At 35.2% G+C, this 23,261-nt stretch overlaps 2 protein-coding genes across 3 annotated transcripts; both read right to left on the reverse strand.

Annotated features, from left to right (window-relative positions):
• Nucleotides 1-12,071: 12,071 nt before the first annotated feature.
• LOC107610380 (uncharacterized) lies at nucleotides 12,072-13,326 on the reverse strand. The gene has a single exon (XM_016312439.2). It carries the CDS (start codon nucleotides 12,907-12,909, stop codon nucleotides 12,241-12,243), a length of 669 nt encoding a protein of 222 aa, XP_016167925.1. The 5' UTR covers nucleotides 12,910-13,326; the 3' UTR covers nucleotides 12,072-12,240.
• A 137-nt stretch (nucleotides 13,327-13,463) lies between these two features.
• LOC107613487 (serine/threonine-protein kinase Nek5) lies at nucleotides 13,464-19,353 on the reverse strand. Of its 2 annotated transcripts, XM_021108714.2 has the most exons (15): nucleotides 19,198-19,353; nucleotides 18,993-19,117; nucleotides 18,784-18,850; nucleotides 18,613-18,678; nucleotides 18,417-18,463; nucleotides 18,260-18,305; nucleotides 18,069-18,149; nucleotides 17,930-17,972; nucleotides 17,790-17,839; nucleotides 17,404-17,485; nucleotides 17,278-17,327; nucleotides 16,630-16,703; nucleotides 16,164-16,215; nucleotides 15,456-16,070; nucleotides 13,464-15,353 (listed from the first exon to the last, which is right to left on the reverse strand). In XM_021108714.2, the coding sequence occupies exons 1-15, from the start codon at nucleotides 19,210-19,212 to the stop codon at nucleotides 13,716-13,718; spliced, it is 3,051 nt and encodes a 1,016-aa protein (XP_020964373.1). In that variant the 5' UTR covers nucleotides 19,213-19,353; the 3' UTR covers nucleotides 13,464-13,715. The 2 variants fall into 2 exon arrangements, with proteins under 2 accessions (XP_020964373.1, XP_016170988.1); XM_016315502.3 differs by lacking the exon at nucleotides 19,198-19,353 and having other exon boundaries at nucleotides 18,613-18,697; nucleotides 18,993-19,066.
• Between the last annotated feature and the right edge of the window lie 3,908 nt (nucleotides 19,354-23,261).

A 23,261-nucleotide genomic window follows, 5' to 3' on the forward strand; every position in this document is an offset into this window, starting at 1 on the left:
TTCGATTTTGCTAAGCTCTTATTGTTATTGGAGTATATATAGTACTGCTGACTTATTGTCACAAAATATCCTTAATGGCCTTTCAATGTCATCTACTATATGAAGCTCAGTGACAAAGTTTTGCAACCATATGCCATGAAATCGGAATCAGAGTACCTAATGATCTCCAAATTTTCTGATCTCCGATAAATAAGCATGTAATCCTTTGTTCTCTTTAAATAACGTATTACGCGTTAACAGCTATCAAATGATCCATGTCCGGATTGCTCAAGTATCTACCCAACACTCCCACTATAAATGATATATCGGGACGTCTGTAGACTTGAGCATACATTAAGTTTCCTAGTGCTGATGTATAAAGTTTATCATGCATTGCTGTCCTCTCAAGATCATTTTTAGAGCATTGCTTGAGATTGAACTTGTCTCCTTTAGTTACGGGCGTGTCCGTTGGTCTACATCTTTCCATGACTTATCTACTTAAAATCTTTTGATATAGTTCTTTTGTGATAATCTAAGAATACCTTGAGAGAGGTCTCTTAGTATCTCGATTCCTAATACAAAAGAGGCATCACCAAGATCTTTCATTTCGAATTTGATCGATAAAAATTTCTTAGTTTCATGCAACAAGCCTATATCGTTACTGGCAAGTAGAATGTCATCAACATATAAGACCAAAAGATGTATTTACTCCCACTGAACTTGCAGTATACACACTCATCTATGATATTCACCTCAAAATTGTATGAGGTAATGACTTGATGAAACTTGTGATACCATTGACGGGAAGCTTGTTTGAGACCATAGATGGATTTTCTCCTTTCTCTATTGGATCTCCTTAATGACACTTCTTGAGATTGTTGAGCTTGTTGTATGGATTGGGATTGAGGAGGATTCTCATTATTTTCCTGTGCTGTTGCAGTATCTTGAGCAACAACGATATTCTCATTATTCTCTTGTACTGTAACTGGATCTACAGTATAATTCTCATTGTGCTCTTGTACTATAACTGTGTCTTGAACAATAATAGGTACAAAGACCCGATCATTGTCAGTTACAAAATCCTCATCAAAAGTCACATTCCTAATATTTTCATCCCCCCAAACCCAACACCCTCAAGAAATCTCGCATTTCCCATCTAAAAAAAAGACCTTGATGCAGGATTGTAAAACTTGTACCTCCGTGAACGCTCAGCGTAACCAACAAAGTAGCAACTAATTGTCCTTGAGTCCAATTTTATTTCATGCGGCCTATAAGGTCACGCCTCAGCTGGACATTCCCAAACATGCAAATGCTTTATACTGGGCCTTTTTCCAGTCCAAATTTCATATGGGGTTTTGTTAACTGCTTTGCTTGGAACCCTATTAAGGATGTACATTGCGGTCTTTAAGGCTTCTCTCCAGAGTGATTCAAGCAAGGAAGAATGACTAATCATACTTCTCACCATGTCCTTAAGAGTTTGGTTCCTTCGCTCTGCCACACCATTCATGCTAGGTTTTCCTGGCATGGTGTATTGCGGAACAATACCACACTCCTCTAGGAAAAGAGCAAAAGGTCCGGGACGTTGCTCACTTGAACTGTCATATATTCCGTAGTATTCATCACCACGATTAGACTTGACAGCTTTAATTTTCTTTCTAAGTTGAATTTCAACTTCAGCTTTGAAAGACTTAAAAACATCCAAGATTTGAGACTTTTCATGAATTGAATATAGATACCCGTAACGAGAGTAATCATCTATGAACGTAATAAAGTACCGTTGTCCATTCCAAGAGACAGTAGGGAATGGGCCATATATATCGGTATGTATCAGTTCTAAGACATCTTTAACTCTATCGGCACCTAATTTCCTTTCATTTGTCCTTTTCCCCTTTATGCACTCAATGCAGACTTTAAAGTCTGCCAAATTTAGGGGTCCAAGAATTTCATCCGACACGAGCCTCTGAATTCTCTGTTTAGAGATGTGACCTATGCGTTTGTGCCATAATGATGCCAAATTTTTATTTAGTTTTCGTTTTGTACCTGTTTGCAGTATTTCATTATTATAGGAATTTAGGTCAAGCCTATATAGATTATCCACCAAATGACCAGAGCAAATATTATTCGAATTATAAAAGAGACTGACTTTATTATCTCCAAATGAACAAAATTAACCTGATTTGTCCAAACGATAAACAGAAACCAAATTCCGTCTAAATGACGGTACATAAAATGTCTCTAATAAATCCAAGTAAAATCTACTCGTGGAACATAATCTAAAGGTTCCTATAGCTTCGACTGCAACTATATTGCCGTCTGCCACATAGATATATCTTTTAGCATCACTTGGCGATCGACTCCACAAGCAACCTTGCATAATAATACTTACATGAGTAGTAACAGCAGAATCTACCCACCAAGTATCAACATGTGCATAACTTAAACTAGCCTCAGAATAAACAAAAGTAAGAATTATACCCTTCTTTACACACCAAGTGGTATATTTGGTACAAACCTTCTTCATGTGTCCCACCTTCTTACAGAAGAAACAGGTTAAAACTTGATCCTGTTTCTTATCCTTTTTCTGCTGAGAAGGCATATCCACAGTGGTATCACGCTTTCTTTTATACTGAGAAGATGAATCCATATGAGTACTTTCAGTCTTATCTTGCTGTAGCCTTTCTTCTTCTTGCAAACAGTGAGATATAAGCTCATTTAATGACCAAGTGTCCTTCAGAGTGTTATAACTCACTTTGAATTGTCCAAAGTGTGCAGGAAGGAGATCAAAATGAAATGCACGAGTAAGTCTTCAGAAAACTCTAACTTTAGTGCTTTCAATCTTGAAGCAAGATGAGACATTTCTATAAGGTACTCCTTTATGTTCCTTTTACCTTTATACCTCATGGAGACAAGTTTGCTCAAAAGGCTACTTGCCTCCGCCTTTTTATTCTTAGCAAAGAATTTTTCAACATCTTTTAGGAACTGTTTGGCATCTTTATCCTCAGTAATTGAGCCCCGAAGTGCCTCAGGAATTGAACGCTTCATGATCATAATGCTCATTCGATTAGATATCTCCCACTTCTCTATTTTAACCTCATTGAGATTTTCTAGAATGGAAGTGGATTTCTCCTCTTGAAGAGCTATATCCAGATCCATACAACCGAGGATAATTTTCACGGTATCCTTCCAAACTTTAAAGTTTGAGCCATTCGGCATAGGAGTATTGCTAATGTGTGTAGAAATATTGGTAGTTGAAACCATAGTTTCTGGATTAGAATAAAAGAACATGCAGTAAATATTAGTTAAATAATGGAAAAAATCCATTTTGAGATATTTAGAACAACATTAATTTTCAATCTTTTGATAGAAAAATTAACTGTAAGTGATACTCTCATTGCAGTAATCAAATATTGTCAAAATTCCTGTCACACATTAAGCCTTTCTTTGGACCGACTTAATGCGCACATGGATACTTAACTTTTGCAACCTATTTATTACCGCATATATTTTCTATTAATTGGCCAAACAATAACCTTCCTTTGGGCTGATTATTGATCGCATAATTAATAGAAAATAAACAAAAGAGTGCAATATTTATTATTTGGCCAAACAATAAACTTCCTTTAGGCCGATTATTGTCCGCATAAATAAGAAACATTACTTTATTCTTAATTAGTTGTCCAAACATGTACTTACCATTATTATGTATATGTAATTCGGCCAAATACAGAATTTTCTTTGGGCTGACCAATATTCGCATGAATTATATATCACCAAATTTCTAATGTTTTAAATAAATTAATTTTCACAAAAGAGGCTACTTTGGCAGCATAATGTTCAATCAATTTATTCTAAAACCAAATCTTTATAAAATGAGTGGGTATAATAATCCAAATTGTTACTAGTTTCCTTATGTAATAATAAAAAAATTCCTTAAACTGCACAAGGAATTAAATCTTTAATTGTGTCTTTTCATACCTTAAAGAAAAAATATGGTTATAACTGTGAAACAAATTTATGTGCCAAAAAATTCGTGATAAGATTAAAATCAATCATTATAATTTTATCACTCACATATTATTAATGTGTATACATAATTTGGCCTAAGGATGGCAACGGGTCCCCATGGGGCGGGGACATGCCCCCGCCCCCGCCCCCGCCCCTAATATCTGTCCCCGTCCCCGTCCCGTCCCCATGACGGGTAACGGGGACCCCGTATCTGCCGGGACCTGGGTCTCCGCAGATTTTTGTAAAAATTAATAAAAATAAAAAAAATTAGAGAAAATCAAAGATAATCTTCAATTGTCATTACAAACATAATATCCATAGTCTTTAAAGACTTAAATAGCAATAACAACAAACATAAACAACTAAATATTATATAAACAACCAACCATATTCATAAACAACAAAATAAAGTTCATGACATCATAAAAACATAATTCCACCATCTCAATCTTCCTTTCATCCCGTAATGGTAGTGATGGTAGATTCCGACTTACTTGAATCCTACCGTGACAAGAAAACAATTTAAAGTTAAAATTATATAATAACTCAATAAGTCAATAATATAAAAATATAGTGTGTTATATGTAATTTATTAGTTTACTTATGTCAACATCCCTTCAATGTTATGAATTATGTAGCACTCAAATCCTATGTTAGTTGTAGTACTAAGTTCATTCCAAAGCCAATCTTGATTACACATTAGAGCCTCTAATGTGTCCGGACGTAACCTACTATGATGTGGCGTAACAAATCGACCACCCGTACTAAATGAAGATTCAGAGGTAACGGTAGAGATAGGAATCGCCAAAAAATTCCTAGCAATAGCTTACAAAGTACGAAACTTCGCTCCATTTGACTTCCACCAATTTAGGATATCAAAATTATGTTTAGTTTGTGGTACCGCTCTCTCTTCAAGATAATAATCCAACTCATTCTTTGTATCAATAAATGCGGATTCCTCACTTACATGTGCAGCAAAATCAGCTTGCTAATCTTCATGATTGAACTTCCTCCCATTTGAACTTGAAGGAATTAATGATGGTGGCGGCATATCTAACTGAGCAGCTTGGTCTCTCTCTCTTCCATTTGTTGCATATTCTAAAACTAAATCTTGCACTACCCTTTTCACTTGACCAATTACAACACATGCCTCCATCTCACCATATATTTTACGGAAAAAAAAATTCAATAAATACATCTTGTACCTAGGATCTAAAAGAGTCCTAATAGTCATAACTGTATTAATCACACCCCAATACTTTTCAAACTTAGTTATCATACTAGTAGCCATCATTTCAATTATCTCATTTCCACAATTTTTTCACTCTATCAAAGCCAACTTAATCACACAAACCTTAGGAAAATAAAGATTTGATGTAGGATAAGTTGTTCCAGAAAATAATTCAATCACATAAAAGAATACCCTCAATCTTTGAAAAATCTCATCCGCCATATCCCAATCCTTCTCACTAGGTAAAGATTTATATTGACTCTCACGCAATGACAATCTTTCAAATACATCTCTATACATAATTGCAACTTCAAGCATAAAAAATGTTGAATTCTACCTAGTTTTACAATCAAGACAAAGATTTTTGTGTAGGGTATTTTAAGTTGCGCACATGTTTTCTTAAATTTTTCTTCTCTTTTAGGTGTTGCAGTCCAATAATGAACACTATCCATCACCTTTTCAATAGCATGTGAAATAAGTTGTAACCCATCCTTGACAATTAAATTTAATATATGCGCACAACATCTCATGTGAAATAATTTACCACCCAAGATAAAGTTTCTATGTGACATTTTAGTCAAAATATTCTTAATCATAACGTCATTAGTACTGCAATAATCAACAGTCAAAGTGGATACCTTCCTATCAAGATTCCAATCCATCAAACAATCCACAAGAACCTCTGAAAGTACCTCAGCCGTGTGGGGAGCCGGCATATATATAAACCTGTAATGATAATTTAGTACAATTATAAACAAGACAGCTTTGCAATTGTACACAAGAACATATCGCAATTATATAAACAAGACAGCTTTGCAATTGTATAAACATTCGGAAGAACCTATAATGATAATATTATTACCTCACAAGACGGCTTTGCAATTTCCAAGAATCATCAATGTAATGAGCCGTGATAACCATATAACCTTTGTTTTGGTTGCTTGCTGTCCACATATCAGTCATAATTGCAACTTAGGGGTGAGCACGGGTAGCGGGTACCCGATTACCCGTCCGAATCCAAACCGAACCAATTAAATTGGTTCTGAAACCAACGGGTAATCGGGTCCAACCCGAACCAAACCGATGGCTTTTGTTAGTGATTGATTCAGATATCGATTTTGGGGATGCGAAACCCGAACCAACCCGCGAACCCGATCATATATTAATTAAATAAAAAATATATATGGCTTTTCCATTAGACAATGATTATTCATTATTAATATGTTTGGATTTTAATGAGTTTAGTTTTTAATGTATTTGGTGTTTAACATGTTTGAATTATTTCTATTGATGTTACATGTTTATTGTACTTGTTGAATTTTTAAGATAAAAATTTGGTTTTTTTTTTATGAATTTCAAAGTCATCGGGTACCCAATTACCCAAACCGAACCAATCCGTTCTTAATCGGTTTGGTTTGGTTCGGGTACATTTACAAAAAAATGCAAATCCGAATTAAACCGAACCAATTACATTTTGATCGGTTCGGTTCTAATTTTACCATAAATCCGAACCAAACCGACCCGTGCTCACCCCTATTGTAACTCGACTTTTATTACGGTCAAGGACATTCATTGTCTTCGATCTCTCATCATTGTAGAGCTTCAAGATGTCACTCTTTAAAGTGTTGAGAGTAATCACCTTGAAGAGAGGTTGCAAAGCATTGCAAAATCGTCGAAACCCAATGTCCACAATAGATAGCGGATACTCGTGAAGACAAATCATAACTGATAACTCTTTCCTTGCATTTTTTGGTCGAAGGTATATGCACCAACCACAACTATTTTCCCACTAGTTGTTGGAGTTGTCTTCATCATACATTGTCTTATATCTCTAGTGGTGCGGAGCTTGCAGCTTTTGAAGTGATCACGTAAGTGCGAAGTGCCTTGTTTTGGGTCACCAAGTAGCTTCGATTTGTAATAATTGCATTCAGCCTTTAATTTTCCCATGATTTCTACAATCTTGAAGTGATTCCACACTTCAGATGTTAACTTCATCTTTTGAACACCACTGGTAGAGTTTGTCGTTCCTTCATTAGTAGTTGCGGTATCCGTTGGGGGTTCTTGAGGTTGAGATTGAGGAGCCTCTTGTGTAGTTTGAATATTAGTGCCTATAGGTTCTTCTGATGGAGTACTCTTCTCAAGAGTATTACTCAATGCATCCGAAGAAGACATTCTATAAATCATGAAATATAAATCATGAATCAGAATCACTTTAATCCAACTCAGAAATATAAATCACCTCACAAATCACAATCATGAAGTCATGTCATTTTCATCATCAAAAGATGCCTCTACTTGAAATGAAACTCGTAGCATATCATATTACCATATATTTGCAGCTAAAGTTTATGATAAGGATTTCTTTTGGATACAATATTAGGATATAAAAAAACTCAGATATTTTTATATCAGCTGAATTGATTGACTCAATTACTCACTAACTTAAGAGTCTTATATACACAATTAAATACCAATACATTATCAGTAAATAATAATTAAACTGTTATGATAAACCTATTTTAGCAGCCACACATTGACAAGGAACCTAGTTAGTACAACATTGACAGATGAATTGATGTGGTTTAGGGGGTGATTATGAACAAAGGTAAATAGAACACACAAGAAAATGAGATTTGATTGCAATATTAGTGTGATGATCATAGTGTTATGCATGAGATCAGATAAATTAATCAAACTAGGAAACAATGAAAAAACATAGAGGGACAACTTCACAAACTACACCTAGCAATTTTGCAATAACTTCACAGACATAAACATACAATTCCAATGTCAAAATAATCAAATTTACACACACTATTATGCTTCTTTCACCTCCAGGGTTTAATTTGCTCAGATCTTGAATATTAACTCAGAAATATTAATCAGAATCAGAATCAAATTCATATCAACCTAACTCAGAAATATAAATTACACAACCAGAAATTCATAGTCGAAAATTCATTAACCTAATCAGAAATTCACAAATTCAAAACTCAGAAATCCAGAAATTCAAAACACAGAAATTTAGATTAATTGGAATCTCATTAATTCAGAACATAGAAATTCCTTACCCTAATTCATAAATCTAAATTCAGAAAAGGGGATGAAAGACCAGCGAAGACCAGGGCTGACTTACCTGAACCTGACGGAGAAAAGGGGAAGGAAGACAAGCGAAGACCAGCGATGTGAAGAGGAGAAGATAACGACCCGCGACAAGTCTGCCGTGACCAGGAGAAGAAGACGACGTTGCCGGAGCCCGACACGGTGAGCTCGACTGCCTTGACACCTTCAGTGAGCGACCGAGCCAGTCAAGGGGTCTTAGGTGGGAGGCGGCGCTAAGGGACCAGAGGGTGGAAGGCAGCGGGTGACAGTCGGCGGTCAGCAGGAAGGAGCCAGGAGGAGTTGAGGGTTTGAGGAGGAGTGGAGAGCCTCAGTTCAGTTCTCGCTCTATCTCTCTGAAGCAGGGGAATGTGACGGCTAGGGTTAGGACGTTAGAAATGGCTAATGGTTCACTATTAGGGTATTTTTGTCTTTTCACACAAACGGAGATTTAACGGGTCCCACGGGGCGGGTATACGGGACCCCGTCTCCTGTCTCCGCGGGTAAAAATTACCCCCCATACCTGCTCCCCGACGGGTAAATCTTCGCGGGTACCCGTTCCGCTGGTGATTTTAGCCATACCTAATTTGGCCAAATATAAATCTCTTTTTGGATCGATTAATATTCGCATAAGTTACATATACAATAATCTTTATATTCCAAAAAAAATTATCAATTAGTTTTACACCAAATTAATGACACATATAATTAAATCTAAAACAATCATAATAATACTCTACACTAATGTTTCAGAACAAATCAATTATTATATCAAATTTAAAAAAAAAACGGATACGGTAATTAATATATATATATATATATATATACACACACAATAACATTAAAGTCATACTATAGGCATAATAAAGCCATACATTTGGTACGTGTATACTGTTTGTTTGTTAAGACACAAAATTTTGATGGACACGGTTACATACAAATGTACATAAAATACATGTATTTTGTATATTTCCTTCAAACTGTGACACTGAGACATAATTCATAAGGCACAAATTTTTTTAATTTTATCCCTAGTTATTTTTTAAAATTCTAATTTTATCCTTTACCCTATCTTCATAACTCTCCCTCTTCTTCTCTAATTCATTTCACTTTCTAACCTCTATTCTACCCATGCCTTCTCCTTCCACCATTGTCACCGGCACCACTACTGGCGTCGTCACCGCCTCCTTCCTTTGTCCGCCTCTCTTCCTCTTTTCTGCTGTCTTTCTCTTCTTCTGCCGCCGCCCTCATCTCCCTCAGTGTTGTTGCCGTCACCATTGTTGTGCCGCCTCCCTGTCGCCTTCCGTCGTCGTGCCGCCTCCAGATCTGTCTTGGTTCGCCTCTCTTCTTTGTCTATTGTGTTGATGTCTCTGTTGCCTCGCCTTGCCTCTAGATATACCTTCACCCACCTACGTTGTCTTTGTTGGTTCGTGCCGTCGCTGACGCCTCTATTGCCTCTCCCTGTATTTAGATTTGTCTTTACCGCCTCCATATCTGTTTTTCAAATTGTGCTTGTTTCTTGTATTTTTTTTCATTATTCTTTTTCATTGGATATATTTTGTTCAAGTTTCTTTTTTTTCTTGGATCTCTGTTTTAATTTTTTATATATAAAAAAATTATTCATTTGATTATTGGATTAAATATTTTGATGATATTTCATAGTTATTTAGATTGAGGTTGAAAAATTAACGACAGTGATGGTGAAAAGCAATGTTGGCAGTGGTGTTGCAGTGATAGGGGTAAATATGATATTTGATTGAGATCAATGTGTTTTGTACATCACTACCAAACATAGCAAAAAAAAATTGTGTATTCTATGTGTATGTCTTATTATGTATTTATGTCTCAAAGACACTATCCAAACACTGCCTATATGCACAGTAGCACACCCATAATACACGTACGTGGACATTGGCAATTAAAAAAAATTAATTCTTGTGTTCGTGCAAAAGTGCCAGTTATATATGACGCGCTCATACACATATATCGATCGAAAGAATAAACAAAAAAACTGATATTTTTTATGACCAAATTATGGATTGCTCATATACTATTTATTGGAATAAATTAATTTCAATAATTCAGATCATCTATATTGAATCACAAAAAATATATTATAATGTGGAAGCGTACATTTACTCATAAAAAGTCAGAAATTGATGGAAGGATTTGAATCTTGTGGTTCTTTCGATCTTACTCAACCAAAACCTTCTGTATCCTAGGCGGTTGAATTGTGACTCTTCTGATGGAAAAAGAGCAACAAAGGCGGCTTTGGTATATTGAGGACTGAAATCCTGAAGGCACTATTTATATTTGAGTATGGCACCCATTAAACCCTAAAGCCCAAATAAAATAGTATTTAAAGTCCAAAAAATAATTATCTAAAGAACAAAAGATAATATCTGATTTTATTCTCATTTAATTCTAAATCAAAAATAATAATGACTTATTCAATTTAGTATTTATAACAATAAATGAGATTACTATTTTATAAGTCATTTAATTTAAAATAACATAATTTATAATTATAATTAATATATATATTATCCACAAATAAATTAAAAAATTAAAATAATTTCCTAACATTAACAACTTACATAGTTACTATTATCACTATAACATAATCATATTACAATTCAGCGTATATGAATTATTTTGTATAGCAAGAAAAAATGGTGACTTTGGTTTCATTAGCTGATTAACGCGTATTTGTTACGTAAACGTTTATAGTTTCATACTTTCATCCATGTATTATTATCGCTATTTAATACCGGATGTTATAGCTGATAGTTGATTAACATAATCGAAACCGGCATACATCGTACATATATAAATAAAATTATCGCTTTTTGTATACATCTTTTTTGTATTTTTTTATAAAAGACAAACTTTTATCTTTTATCTCTTATTTTTTATCAATTACTTTTAATACATATAACATCTTTTTTCTTTTATAAATTATAATACTTATATTAAACAGGAGTGGCCACCAATCAGACTAGGGGAGGCATATGTAATAAATAAATAAAGAAATTAAATATTGGCTTCAAGCGAGAACCGATAGTTTAAGATTCTCCGAAAACGAAAAAACTATCGGATTTTAGTTACTTGGCAACTTCCCCATGTCACTAATTAATTTGAATATGGAAGCAAAAAAGGTGTTAGACTCGCGTATGGAGAGGAGAGGTACTTCACCTTGTTGTGGGATTTGAGGAAGCAGAACTCGGACCCTGCGAGTTGTAAATACCCAGAACAAAAAAACGAAAGGTCCAAATTCTACGTTTCAGATTTCAAATTCCATCAGCTGCAAGTCGGATCATGCGATTTGTGAAGCAAAATTTCATTACCAAAGAACTCGCATGGTCCGAGTTGTGTACTCTTAGTTTTTTTAATTTTTTTAACACAAATTGAACCTTCGATTTGTGTACTCTGAATTTTTTCTAACTTTTAAACACAAATAGTCCGATTTGTGTACTCCCACAATTTTAAAAAACACCAACAATTACCATGTTAAAGTATATCACTCATTTTACTTCCATATCAACATTTTTTAGCCTCCGCATATCATTGGATCAAAAAAAGTGTGCCAAATTATAAATTTTTACAATAAATTTAATCTTATATCCTTAAAAACAATAAGCAAGTATTTTGGGTATGCACGGCACTCGGGGCTAAAAAGGTTGGCACATTAGAATGTTATAAATTTAGTTGAAAATAATGTCATATCCGTAAAAGCTAAAAGTTTCATTCAATTCTAAAGAAGAAAAAGAAGTAGATACACCTCAATTAATGATAAGGTTATCATGATGGCATGGGTGTTTCTGTGTGTCTCATGCATCATAATTATACAACATACATGATACATCATTCGAAGTGTTAAGTGACTAATATTTTTCTCTTGCATTTGTCTTGTATTCATAATCTTGTTAATCTTGTTCTAACGTAGTAACATTGCAATCCTTCCCAACACCTAGGAGCTTCCCTGTGTCCTTCATGGTAAAAAACTCAACATCAAGGTCTCCACAATAAATATCCAAAAACTTCTCCTCTGTTCCCCATATCACATGCTCGTATCTAACTCTACCCTTCATTTTCACATTGAAGTTCACCACCCTTTTCTTCCAATCCTTAACCATGTTCTTGTTGCTTCTTCGAATTGGAGCTGGTGGTGTGTCCTTCAACCTCAACTCAACCTTCATGTCCTTCTCCCTCATCTTCTCCACATAGATTAGCAGTGTCTGCTGAAGCACCGGTTCTGGAGCCGAAACCACCACGGAGTCATAGCACACGAAGAATATGAAGTGGTCAACATTCACATCAACCCTCTTGTTTGGGTTTGTGATGTTTAGATCAATCTCATACTTTCCTTTGAGCTGTGAATCAGTGACACTGAAGTTGGACACAGAAACTGAGCTAACTCGAAAACCGGGTAGCTGTGGTTTCAAGACAGACCAGGCAATGGCCATGATTAGTATTATGATGATTAAGAGCACAACAGCTAACCATTTCGCCATTCGAACACAGAGGAACCATGATGCTGAGGATCTTGGTGGTGCTGCAGTCATGCTGATATGAAGAGTAGTCCCTGCCTCCATCTACTAGTAGCCAAAAGGGAAGGGGAAGGTGGAAGGTGGTGATGCTTTGTTATGAGAAGGGTATATGGGGAAACAAAGAATAAGGAGTAGTCTGTAGTAACATGCTAAATACTTCTAGCTAAATGCTTTATTTATAGTTATGTATGTGTAGAAGTTGGTGTATGGTTTACCTAGGGGCTAGGAAGGTTCCATGAAGCTTCTTAGAAAGAAATGCTCAAGGCAACTCAATGTTTACAAAGGGAGGAGAGGGCCTACCAAGTTCCAACATTTTCAAATGTCTTACGTTAAAAGGGGTATGTTATAGTTACCAATGTAGGCATAGATCTATTGAAGGACAAAAGAGAACCACATCTATGATCTTTTTTTGTCTTTGTATTTGTCATCTTTCTAGATGTTCTATGGCGTTATGTCTTGATAAAAAAACCATTGATTTCTAGTTGCTTTGACATTATGGCTTTTGTGCCATTGTCTCATTGCCATGCGCAACTCTATTTATTGATTTATTTGTTTTGCTATATAATCAAACTATCACTATAGTTGATGGACAAGGAATAAAATGTAGGTGAACATTTATTGTTAGCAGCTTTAATTTGACTGGCTGCATCATATTCCATACAATTCACTGCATTTTTGTGTTATTGATTTGTATGGTCACAATATTTACAACATCATAGTAACACTTGAAAAGGGGAAATTCGTTAATGCTTTTGAAACACATTTAATGTGCACTCCAAAAACATCAACAGACAAGAAACAACTTCAAATATCAAATACAAGAAAACTCAGCATGGATAAGAAAAGAAAGATCATGAAGCTCTTCCCACACTATCCTCAATCATTAATCCTTTTAGACTCTTGGCTAACCAAATGGCTGTCTCCCTTGGGGATACCTTATCTTTTCCAAATGGCTTCAAAACAATTGAAAGCTCCTCCAATTTGTTCTGCTCCAGCAAGTCTGCAGAAAGTTCTAAGAGACCTTCAAGTGCCTCAGCTCTCTGTCTTGAAGATTTCACATCCAAAATTTCCTTTGCCTGTGTTTCCTCTTTGACTGTACTAGTCTCATATTTAGTGGAATCAGATTTTGATACTGTAGAATCAGGGATTTTCAAATCTTGATCCTTAATGGTAGGTTGGTCAAGAGTACTTGATTCCAAACTCAACGTGCCAGGGCAACTTGGAGATTCTAAATGATCAGAAGAATTTGAAGAATTAAGGGCCAAAGGAGTGCTTACATTTCTCATTTCTGCATCATCCCTTACAATGCTGATGAACTTGCCAACATCAACATTTTGAACTCCCACTTCTACAGATTCCTTCACCGGCTGCTCACTCCCGACACGATAACTACTATGCCGTATAACATGGATGACATCACCATAAGCTGGAGGAAGTTGATCAGCAGATGAAATTTCAGCTGATGTGTTCTGTAAAACTGCTCCTTTCTCTTCTTGCAAAATGTTCTGGCTTGGAATTTTAGTGGAGACTATCAGAGGATCTGTTTCAGCCACTGATGACAATCTTTTGGTTACCTTGGATTCTTCATCACCACTTGGGGTGATCATAAGTTTTGGTTGGCTATCTTTATCAGGCCTATTATCCGGTGTGCTTTCTTCACAAGAAGACTTCTCTTCAGAAATGGGAATTGGATGCTTCAGAGACTTAGCTGAAGTAGTTTCCACAGAAATGTCTTGAAGCTCTTTGGATTCTTTTGCAGCTGAAGCAGAGGGCTGTAGAGATTTTCTACCACAACCTGAGGCAGCAGATATGGTTGTCCGATTTATGGGACAACCATCATCAGAAGCGAAAATTCCCTTATGATCTTGAACTGAGTGATCCTGAGATAAAGTGGAACTTAGGTTCTCATTGCTTGTATTGCTATTATGGAAGCTCCGTGGAAGCCTTGCAGATTCCCAAGACACATCTTCAGATGTCTCAGAATGCGTATGAGGCAAGTTGCTATTTAGATGTGATTCCACATTCTCAATGTGGTTTATATTCTCATGATCAGCAAGTGTGAGTTCACTCAAGTCCATAAAAGTAGTTGCATCATCACAAAGTTCAAATCCTTGAATAGACACTGAAGATGAGACTGAATTGCTGCTGTCTGTTTGCATTCCTTTTGAGCACTGTTCAGAATACTTCCGAGGCTCTTTCCTAATATCTCTCGAAACACGTGGTATATGACTGTTAGTCAACCTATGATGGCTCATCTTAGGCTCATGAACCACTGGATTCGAGTTTCTTATATCATTCACTATGTTTGGAAAATCAAGCCTGGCCTGCCTCATACGAACTGGAGATGAAGGTGGTCTGAGTAATCTTGGAGGAGTCATTTGCCTTGGCTTGGCAGGAACTCCATTTCCAACTATTTGTTTGGTTCGGCCGGATGGCAGAGTCACAATATCTCGAGGTCTGGTTTTCGGCAATGATTCTGTCATCGGTAACTGCAAGCATATTTTAATGTACCAGAAGTAAATGTAAATGTTATGAGGAAATCCATAAAAAGCTAATAATTATAGAGTTGGAAAATGCCTAATGTTATGTACCTGATACTTTAAACTATGTGATCCCTTTGCAGAATCAAAGGTTGCTTTTGCAGGTGCAATAGTTGGTGCCTCTAAATTAGGCCTCAAACCAAAACTAGGTTTGGGCAATTTGGAAGGTATCTCTGTATTTATTTTTTGGATGGATACATTGCCAGCCTTTATGTGATTGCCTCTCATTGGAGAACTTGATTCTCTAACTCTTCTGTCTTTTAAAGCAATCATTGTATTCTTGAAAAGGTTTTGTTCCTTAGATGCAATATTAGGATGGTTTTCATTATGAGATGGCTTCACCACCTTTACTGTTTTAACATTGCTGGAACAATTTCCTTCTTCACTAGGCAGGGGATACTCAGAGCCATCATCAACAACTAATGCCTGAATTGTGGTTTCTCTACCAAAACTTGGCTCTGCCATTTCCATGTTTCTCTCATTTGACATCAAACAATCTTTGTCACTGCTTGAGCTATTATTGTTTTGGCTTTCAGGCCTATTTCTTCGAGGATCCTGGAAAACTCCAATAGACTTTTGAGGAGAACAGGTTGTAGGCGGACAAAAAGACGGACGATATTGATCAACATAAGGTTGCAGATAGGGGTGTTTTAAGATCTCAGATGCCTGTGGTACATGTAAAATGAATTTACTTTGAGTTAACAACAATAATGAATCACATTAGTGTCAGAAATAAAGTTAGTCTCGGTAGAGGCTTACTGATAAACGATGCTCGGGATTTTTTCGCAGCATGCACTTTATTAGCATTTTCCTGCATATATGAGTAAAATTTAAGATTTTCGAGCTAACATACAGATGCAGAGGGTATAGACAGAATTGAGACTGAAAATGGGGCATATAAGCTAAATTGAAATGCAAGCCTTCTATCCAATCCTTCTGTCTTATAAGAAATTATCTTCTGGTTCTCAAAAATGGATAGCAGGACAAAGCACAAGATAAATCTACGCGCATTTTATCATTCAGAGACATCAAATTCATGTTTACAGAAGAAATCTATCTATTCAAAATACATGGGAATTCTTCACAACCAAAAAGATTGAGGATGAAACAGATGAAGTGTATAGTGCATAACAATGCTTCTACACAAGTGTACCATGCAATCACTAACTTTCTGTTAACTAATTTAAAGGGATATTAAGCATAATAAATGGGAATAGAAACATACAAGGATGGGGAATAACAGGAAGGCAATGGGCCGATTGCGGTACGATTCACCTTACTTATCAATCCTGCCATATCCTGAAACAAGATTTACCATGTTTATCAAAAGGGAGTAAAAAAGCCATGATAAGATACCTCAACATACATAAATGTCCATATGAATGAGTAGAGAACAATGTGAAGCATAACCAACTGAAATACCAGCATCACTGAACTTGTTTTTTTTCCCCCTCAAAGAAAAAGTCTAGAAATTGCAATAACTAGATGTCATGTTCATGCAGTTCCAAAGGACTATTAACAAACTGGGAAAGGCTGGTTGCAAACAAGAGTAATCGTAAAAATCCACCACAGATATCAGAATATTGATAACAACCAAAAATATTGGTCATAAATATGGTTCCTGCAAAATCTGGAAGCCATGCAGTCCACTTGCTCAACTACTACTAATTTTTACAGCTTTTTTCCTTCTAGATCATTAACGCAAACCGATAACTGATATTTCTTACTGCACTTAACTGAAAGAAAATTTGCTAACTTTTGGTGCAGAAATGAGATATTTTGTTCATACCTAACTTGAGGATAATGCATTAAATGAATTCAAATATGAGTATACGTATATATTATTCTATTCAAGAATCAGAGAAGATCTTACAAAAGCTTTAAATGCAGGGCGATGAGCAGCCATTTCATATATACAACACCCTGAACCGGAAAGTAAAGGACACTTTAGCTGCAGCAAAATCCACTATACAAGCAACAACATTCATCAAGCATATACCTAATGACCAAATATCAGATTTGAATCCGTAAGGAATATCTGCAAGCAGTTCAGGACACATGTAGTTGGGAGTTCCTACCACCTGCATACAAATATTTGCTGCAATGAATTAATTCTTCATTTGATTATTATTAAGCAGTCAATAAATAAATGCAATACTGATCACATACAAATTAAAAACATGGGCAAATGTCATATCATAACCTCTAGTGGTTGGAGACCATTAAAACATGGATTCCATCCTTACATAAATATATTAGCTTGTTGGATTTATCAATGCAGTGGAAACTTGACAGAACAAGGCTAACTAGAATACTGACATCCGCTAAACAAAAGCTAGGATTTAAATGAGACAGAAGAAAACAAACTCTTAATTTCAAACATACCGAAGATGCCAAATCATCTGCTTTTAGTGTCTTGGCAAGCCCAAAATCCCCTGTTAAGTTTCAGAAACTTATAAACAAAATCAGAATGAAAACGTAGTAATCCAAGTCCAGTATAATCAAATACAGATAGAAGAACTCACCTAGGCGAACATCCTGATCCTTGGTAAGAAAAATGTTTGAACACTGTCATCAGAGTCAACAAACTCAACTTACTATATTTTCAAATTGAAAGATCAAAACGTTGAAGGCTGCACTGTATGTTTCCAGCAAGTATTTTACCTTTAAGTCACGATGTAATACATAATTGGAATGCAGATATTCCACCGCTAAGAGTAATTGTGCAAACCACTTGCAGAGTTTCTGAGAAATGTCAAACACCTTCAATGTGAGTAACCAAAATAACTTGAGGGAAAATAAAAATCCAAGATGTAGAACATTCAAATATATCTGCATTCATGAGACAAGAATACCTCCTCTGGAAAGTATACCCCGTTTGATTTTTTCATCAATGCAGCCCTGTTAAAGATTTGAAGAGAAGACAAGATACAAAAAACTTACAAGTTATTGGTCATGCACAATTTCTTAACTTATTGACCAGCAAGTTCATAGGTATGATAATTGACTCACATGTCTCCACCTTCACAGTATCCAGTAACAATGCAGACAAAGCAACCCTACAATACAAGTAAGATGAGCTTAGCAGAATAGAACTATTTATTGTTTACAACACATTGCAATTATTAACAAAATTGTTAAGAGAAATTAAGTGTTTGTATGTATGATCATAACATAGAGAAACTCAATAAGGGTCAACAAAATTCACCTTCTCAACCCAAGCCTCTTTGAATTCCACAATGTACGGGTGCCGAATTCGAGCAATAAGAACCATCTAGAATTCCCAATACAGGCTACAATGGTCAAATCCTCCAGGCATGAGGCAAATCAACAACAAGCAAGTTCTAAGGGAAAACAAAAAACCGCCAAAAAAATGTACCTCTTGATGTGCAGCTCTTCTGCACCTTTCAGTCTGCCTCGCAAGCCTTATTTTCTTCAACACATATCTGCAAAAACGAAACGAAAATCCAGCTACTAAAATTTGAAATTTTGAACCCACCCCATTACAGTATCAGCTAAATTGAATAGACATAAGCAAGAGACACACAAAAAAGAGAGAAAAAATAAAAAGGGGGAAGGAATCAATACTTTTTCTTCTCTGTTTTGTGATGAACGAGAATTGCAGCTCCAAATGCTCCTCTGCCGATCTGCTCCATGATCTCGTACTGATCCAAGCGAGACCCCATTGGTACCTCTCTCCAGCTACAAAAATTCTGATAAACAAAAAGAAAAAAAAAAGATGAGCTTTTTATATCTATGTCAGGCACCCATGATGGTAATTCGGTAGTTGTACATTGCTGAGAAACATTGGAATCACGTGGAAGTGTGGTTTCCTGCAATGGCGGTGCTTTGGCTACACTCAAGAAACGCACTCTTCTCTCTCCTTCTCTCAATCTCTCTGTGGGTGTATGTGTCACTGTCACGCTAGCAATAATAGGAGGATCTAATAATAATAATGGCAATTGGCAACAGTGATGTAGCTTAAGGAAAGGTAATAATTTAGCGCAGGAACTGCAATGTAAGAGCTTCTGTTTTTGACTTGTCTTAGATACATATACATGTTCCAGAAGCTAGGTAACAAAAACCAAACACATGGGAATTAAAGTTTGGACCATAATGTAGTAACTATATAACTAACAATTTGTAACACACACACACACATAAAACAACGGACGAAAGAAACACACTGTTCTGTTCTTTCTTTGAGAGTGGAGGTCAATTGGTGAGAGAGAGAGAGAGAGAGAGAGAGAGAGAGAGAGAGAGAGAGATTTTGGTATGATATGACATGGAGTTTCATGCCGACAGTACCAGCTAGCTTCCTTGCCTTGCCAGCGTTGAATTTTTGGTATATTATAATAATGTTATAATTCCTTTTTATTATTTTTTTGGATCTTGTATTTTGTTAACTAACTTGGAAGTTCAACGTTAATTAATGACTTAATGGCGATAAATTGGGGAATTTCTTTGTTGTCAATGAAAAGAAAACGTTTTGTTGCTGAAATAGTCTTGCATGCATGTAGTGTAAGGAAATTAAAAACCTTTTAGAGAAAAAAAAGAAAAAAGTTGAAATTGTTAAAATATGATGTTTGGAATATACACCACAAAACGTTTTTAATAAAAGTTGTTTATTGTATTGCACTGTCTCTGAGTCTCACTCTCACTCTCATTGTCATCATGTGCTTCACATAACTCATCAGATCTGAATCTTCTTCTGTTTCTGTTGAGGTAAAATATCTCATTGCTACTACTTTTACTTTTATGTCATACATTAATGTTTTGGAGTATCACTTTTTGTTGCATTTTGTAAAAGAAATATGTATATATATATATATATTGAGAATTAAGTTGATTAGTGTAAATTTTCATCAAATACAGCTAATTAAGACAAAGCTGCTCATTGTCTCTCCAGATTTGTCCCTCTTGTTATGGCCAGATCTGGTGGGATATATGACTATGATATGATATCATATAATACGTGGTGGTCCTATGAACCCTTCTTGTTACTGCTTGTATTAACTATTAACACGTGCCTTACTTTCATTTTCATTTTCATTTTAGTAGTTAAAGCCTATGAACCTTGTCATCCATGAAATAACTAAGTACCATACTCTGATTTTTGGGTCTGGGACAAGTCCCAACGGTGCAAGCCAAACCTAATAGCATATCCAATATTACATCTAATTTTAATTTTATTTTAGATTTTATAAATAATATATAAATATTTGTGTGACTATATATTATAAATAATAATTTAAAAATAAAAGTAAAATTTATTTCTTTATATTTAGTTTTAGTTTAGTTAAAATTTTATATTATTTTTAATTATTTCATCAACATAATTATATAAATAGTAAAATTTTATTAATCTTATCAGTTTTATTTCATCAATTGATTTTAATATAAATTTTAATTTTAAATCAATTTATCTTTTTAAAAATATAAAAAATGATACTCTAAAAATACTTCTTTAAAGATGGTCTAAATTTTGTCATGTGTATCTACCCTTGTAATCAGGAACTAATAAATCTTAACATCAATTGAGGTTTTACCTATGAACTACCAACCCTGAAAACATGAACTCCACCATAATATGCAATTAATGGTATAAATTTGTGGAGGTGTATGTTTCCTTGATTGCAAAGCAGGTGAACTCCTATGATCCATAATTTCATACAAAAACAAAGGGATTAATCAAAGATATGGAAGCTGTGTGCGGTTTGTTTTAGACTTTTAGGTCAACTAACTAACTAAACTCCAATAAATTAAGTTCATAACAATTACATGATCTCACCCAAAAAAAGTACAAAAGTTATTAATGGACCAGCAATATATATACGAGAGGGGGTCACTTTTAATAATGACAATCAGAAAAGAAAAATTACATTCTTTTTTTCTTCAGTGGATATTCGATATTCTTCTTACAATTATGGAAAACATACGCTGCCAATCTGTCCGATCTTTTTGTGAGTGTGTACTGTGTAGTGCGTGTATTTGTGTAGTTTTTTTCTTTAAATATTGTCAAGAAATTTATGGAAATATCAAATTGGGCTTTATTTTTTTGGTCATAAAAATTGGGCTCTCAGGTATGGTAAAAGGCACCACAAAACCTTTTTTATTGGACCATAGCGTAACTGAAGCCCATTAAGAAAAGAGAGCTACTTGACTGAAAAAAATTCAAGTACCGGAAGCCTAACAGTTGGCCCCCATAAAAAAGCCTTATGGGGAGAACCACTCTCTTTAGACAACAGATACCTTCTCCTGACCCAAAAAAAAAAAAAAAAAAAAAAGAGATCAGATACCTTCTTGAAGAATAACTTGGATGGAAGTGGAGGGATGACACCAATATTTTTGTGCTGGTTTGTGCTGATCTACTCTAAGCAAATTAAAACCAACTAATGATTCAAATATTTGTGCTTAAATATATGGTATAATAACAATGATTATGAGGAAGATGAAACAAGGAGCTCATGCACAAGGTCATGCTCAAGTGGTGGCAAAGAACCTAAGGGTATTGATGGAAGGTATGGCTAAGAACATAAGAAGCTTGGAAGTTACAAGGCACAAGCACCAATGCCAATAATCTCACTTGGAAGGAAGCATGGGGTTGCTCAGTTCCATTCACGATTATTATGTGCAAAGATATTATTTGAATGTATATATTTGTTTTGGTTAATGTTAGTTGATAATTTTTGTTATCAATTTTTTATAGCAATAAATAAATAAAGAGTAAAGTATACTTTTTGTTCTTTGACAAAATTTTTAGAAATACCCCTAAATTTTATTTTGTTTCAATTTTACCCCAAAAGTTTTCGATTTGCATCAAATGCAAGTGCACCAGGTCGTCTAAGTAATATCTCAGGTGAGTGAGAGTCGATCCCACAAGAATTGTTGAATTGAGTAAGCAATAGTTATCTTGCTGGACTTAGTCAGGCAAATAGAAAAGAGAGTTGTTGTAGGCGCATAAACAAAATAATAAAGAAAGCAGTACGAAATTGGTGTAGAAACAATAATGAGAAATCAGTTAAGGCTTTGGAGATACTTATCTTTCCAGATTAGTACTTCTTACTGACTATATTAACAACGAATGATTCATTCTATGGCAAAGCTATAAGTGATTAATGCCAGGGTCAGTGGTCAACTAATCTCCTCTAATTCACATCAAACGCCAATGTCAGTGGTCATTTAATCTAAACGAGGATGAAACTCACGCAATTCAATCTCTCTTGATCCTACTTAAAGTGCCACAGACAATGTCAGATCTTTCGGATTGGAGAATGAAGCTCAATATTCTAGCTTTAGCGCCACAGAAACCTCAATTACCCAAAGCTAATCGGATTTTATGTCACATATCTAATTAGCCCAGGCAATTTGCAGTTTAGGTGATGTATTCTCAAACTGTAGCTCAATACTATCCGGTCAGGGACTCACAAGAACTCATGTAGAATAAGGGGTCATACTTCTGTTCCACCCCAAATTCATTTAGATGAAAAACGACAATACATCATAGAATAGAATCAAACATATATTAAAATAGAGAAAGTAATAATATTAATTTATGGGAATAAGCAGAGCTCCTAACCTTAACCTAGGAGGTTTAGTTGTTCATAACTTTACAGAGAAAATGAAATAAAAGTAAATAAGATCTAAAGTAATGTGTTTCTCCCCTCCCAGGAGACGTGGTTCTCAAGAGGAAGGGAGTCCCTTATTTATAGTAAAAATACTAGACCTAAAAGATGTTAATTTAAATTTAAAAGTTACAAGTATAAGATAAAATAAGCTAAGGAGTGCTAAAATTCACTTTAGGGACCACTTGGTGAGCGTTTGGGTTGATGCCTGGCGTTCAACTTGGATTCTGGG

Source organism: Arachis ipaensis, chromosome B8, assembly GCF_059453495.1.
Source record: "Arachis ipaensis isolate K30076 ecotype BB chromosome B8, ASM5945349v1, whole genome shotgun sequence".
In the NCBI taxonomy this organism is placed as follows: Eukaryota; Viridiplantae; Streptophyta; class Magnoliopsida; order Fabales; family Fabaceae; genus Arachis; species Arachis ipaensis.

Excerpts from the sequence above, each read along its gene's own strand:
- LOC107610380 (XM_016312439.2), bottom strand. The coding sequence starts at position 12,909 with ATGGAGGCAGGGACTACTCTTCATATCAGCATGACTGCAGCACCACCA.
- LOC107613487 (XM_021108714.2), bottom strand. Across the intron at positions 18,306-18,416 it reads TACTGTGAAGGTGGAGACAT|GGCTGCATTGATGAAAAAAT; the intron begins GTGAGTCAATTA and ends AATCTTTAACAG. Across the intron at positions 18,150-18,259 it reads GGGTATACTTTCCAGAGGAG|AAACTCTGCAAGTGGTTTGC; the intron begins GTATTCTTGTCT and ends GACATTTCTCAG.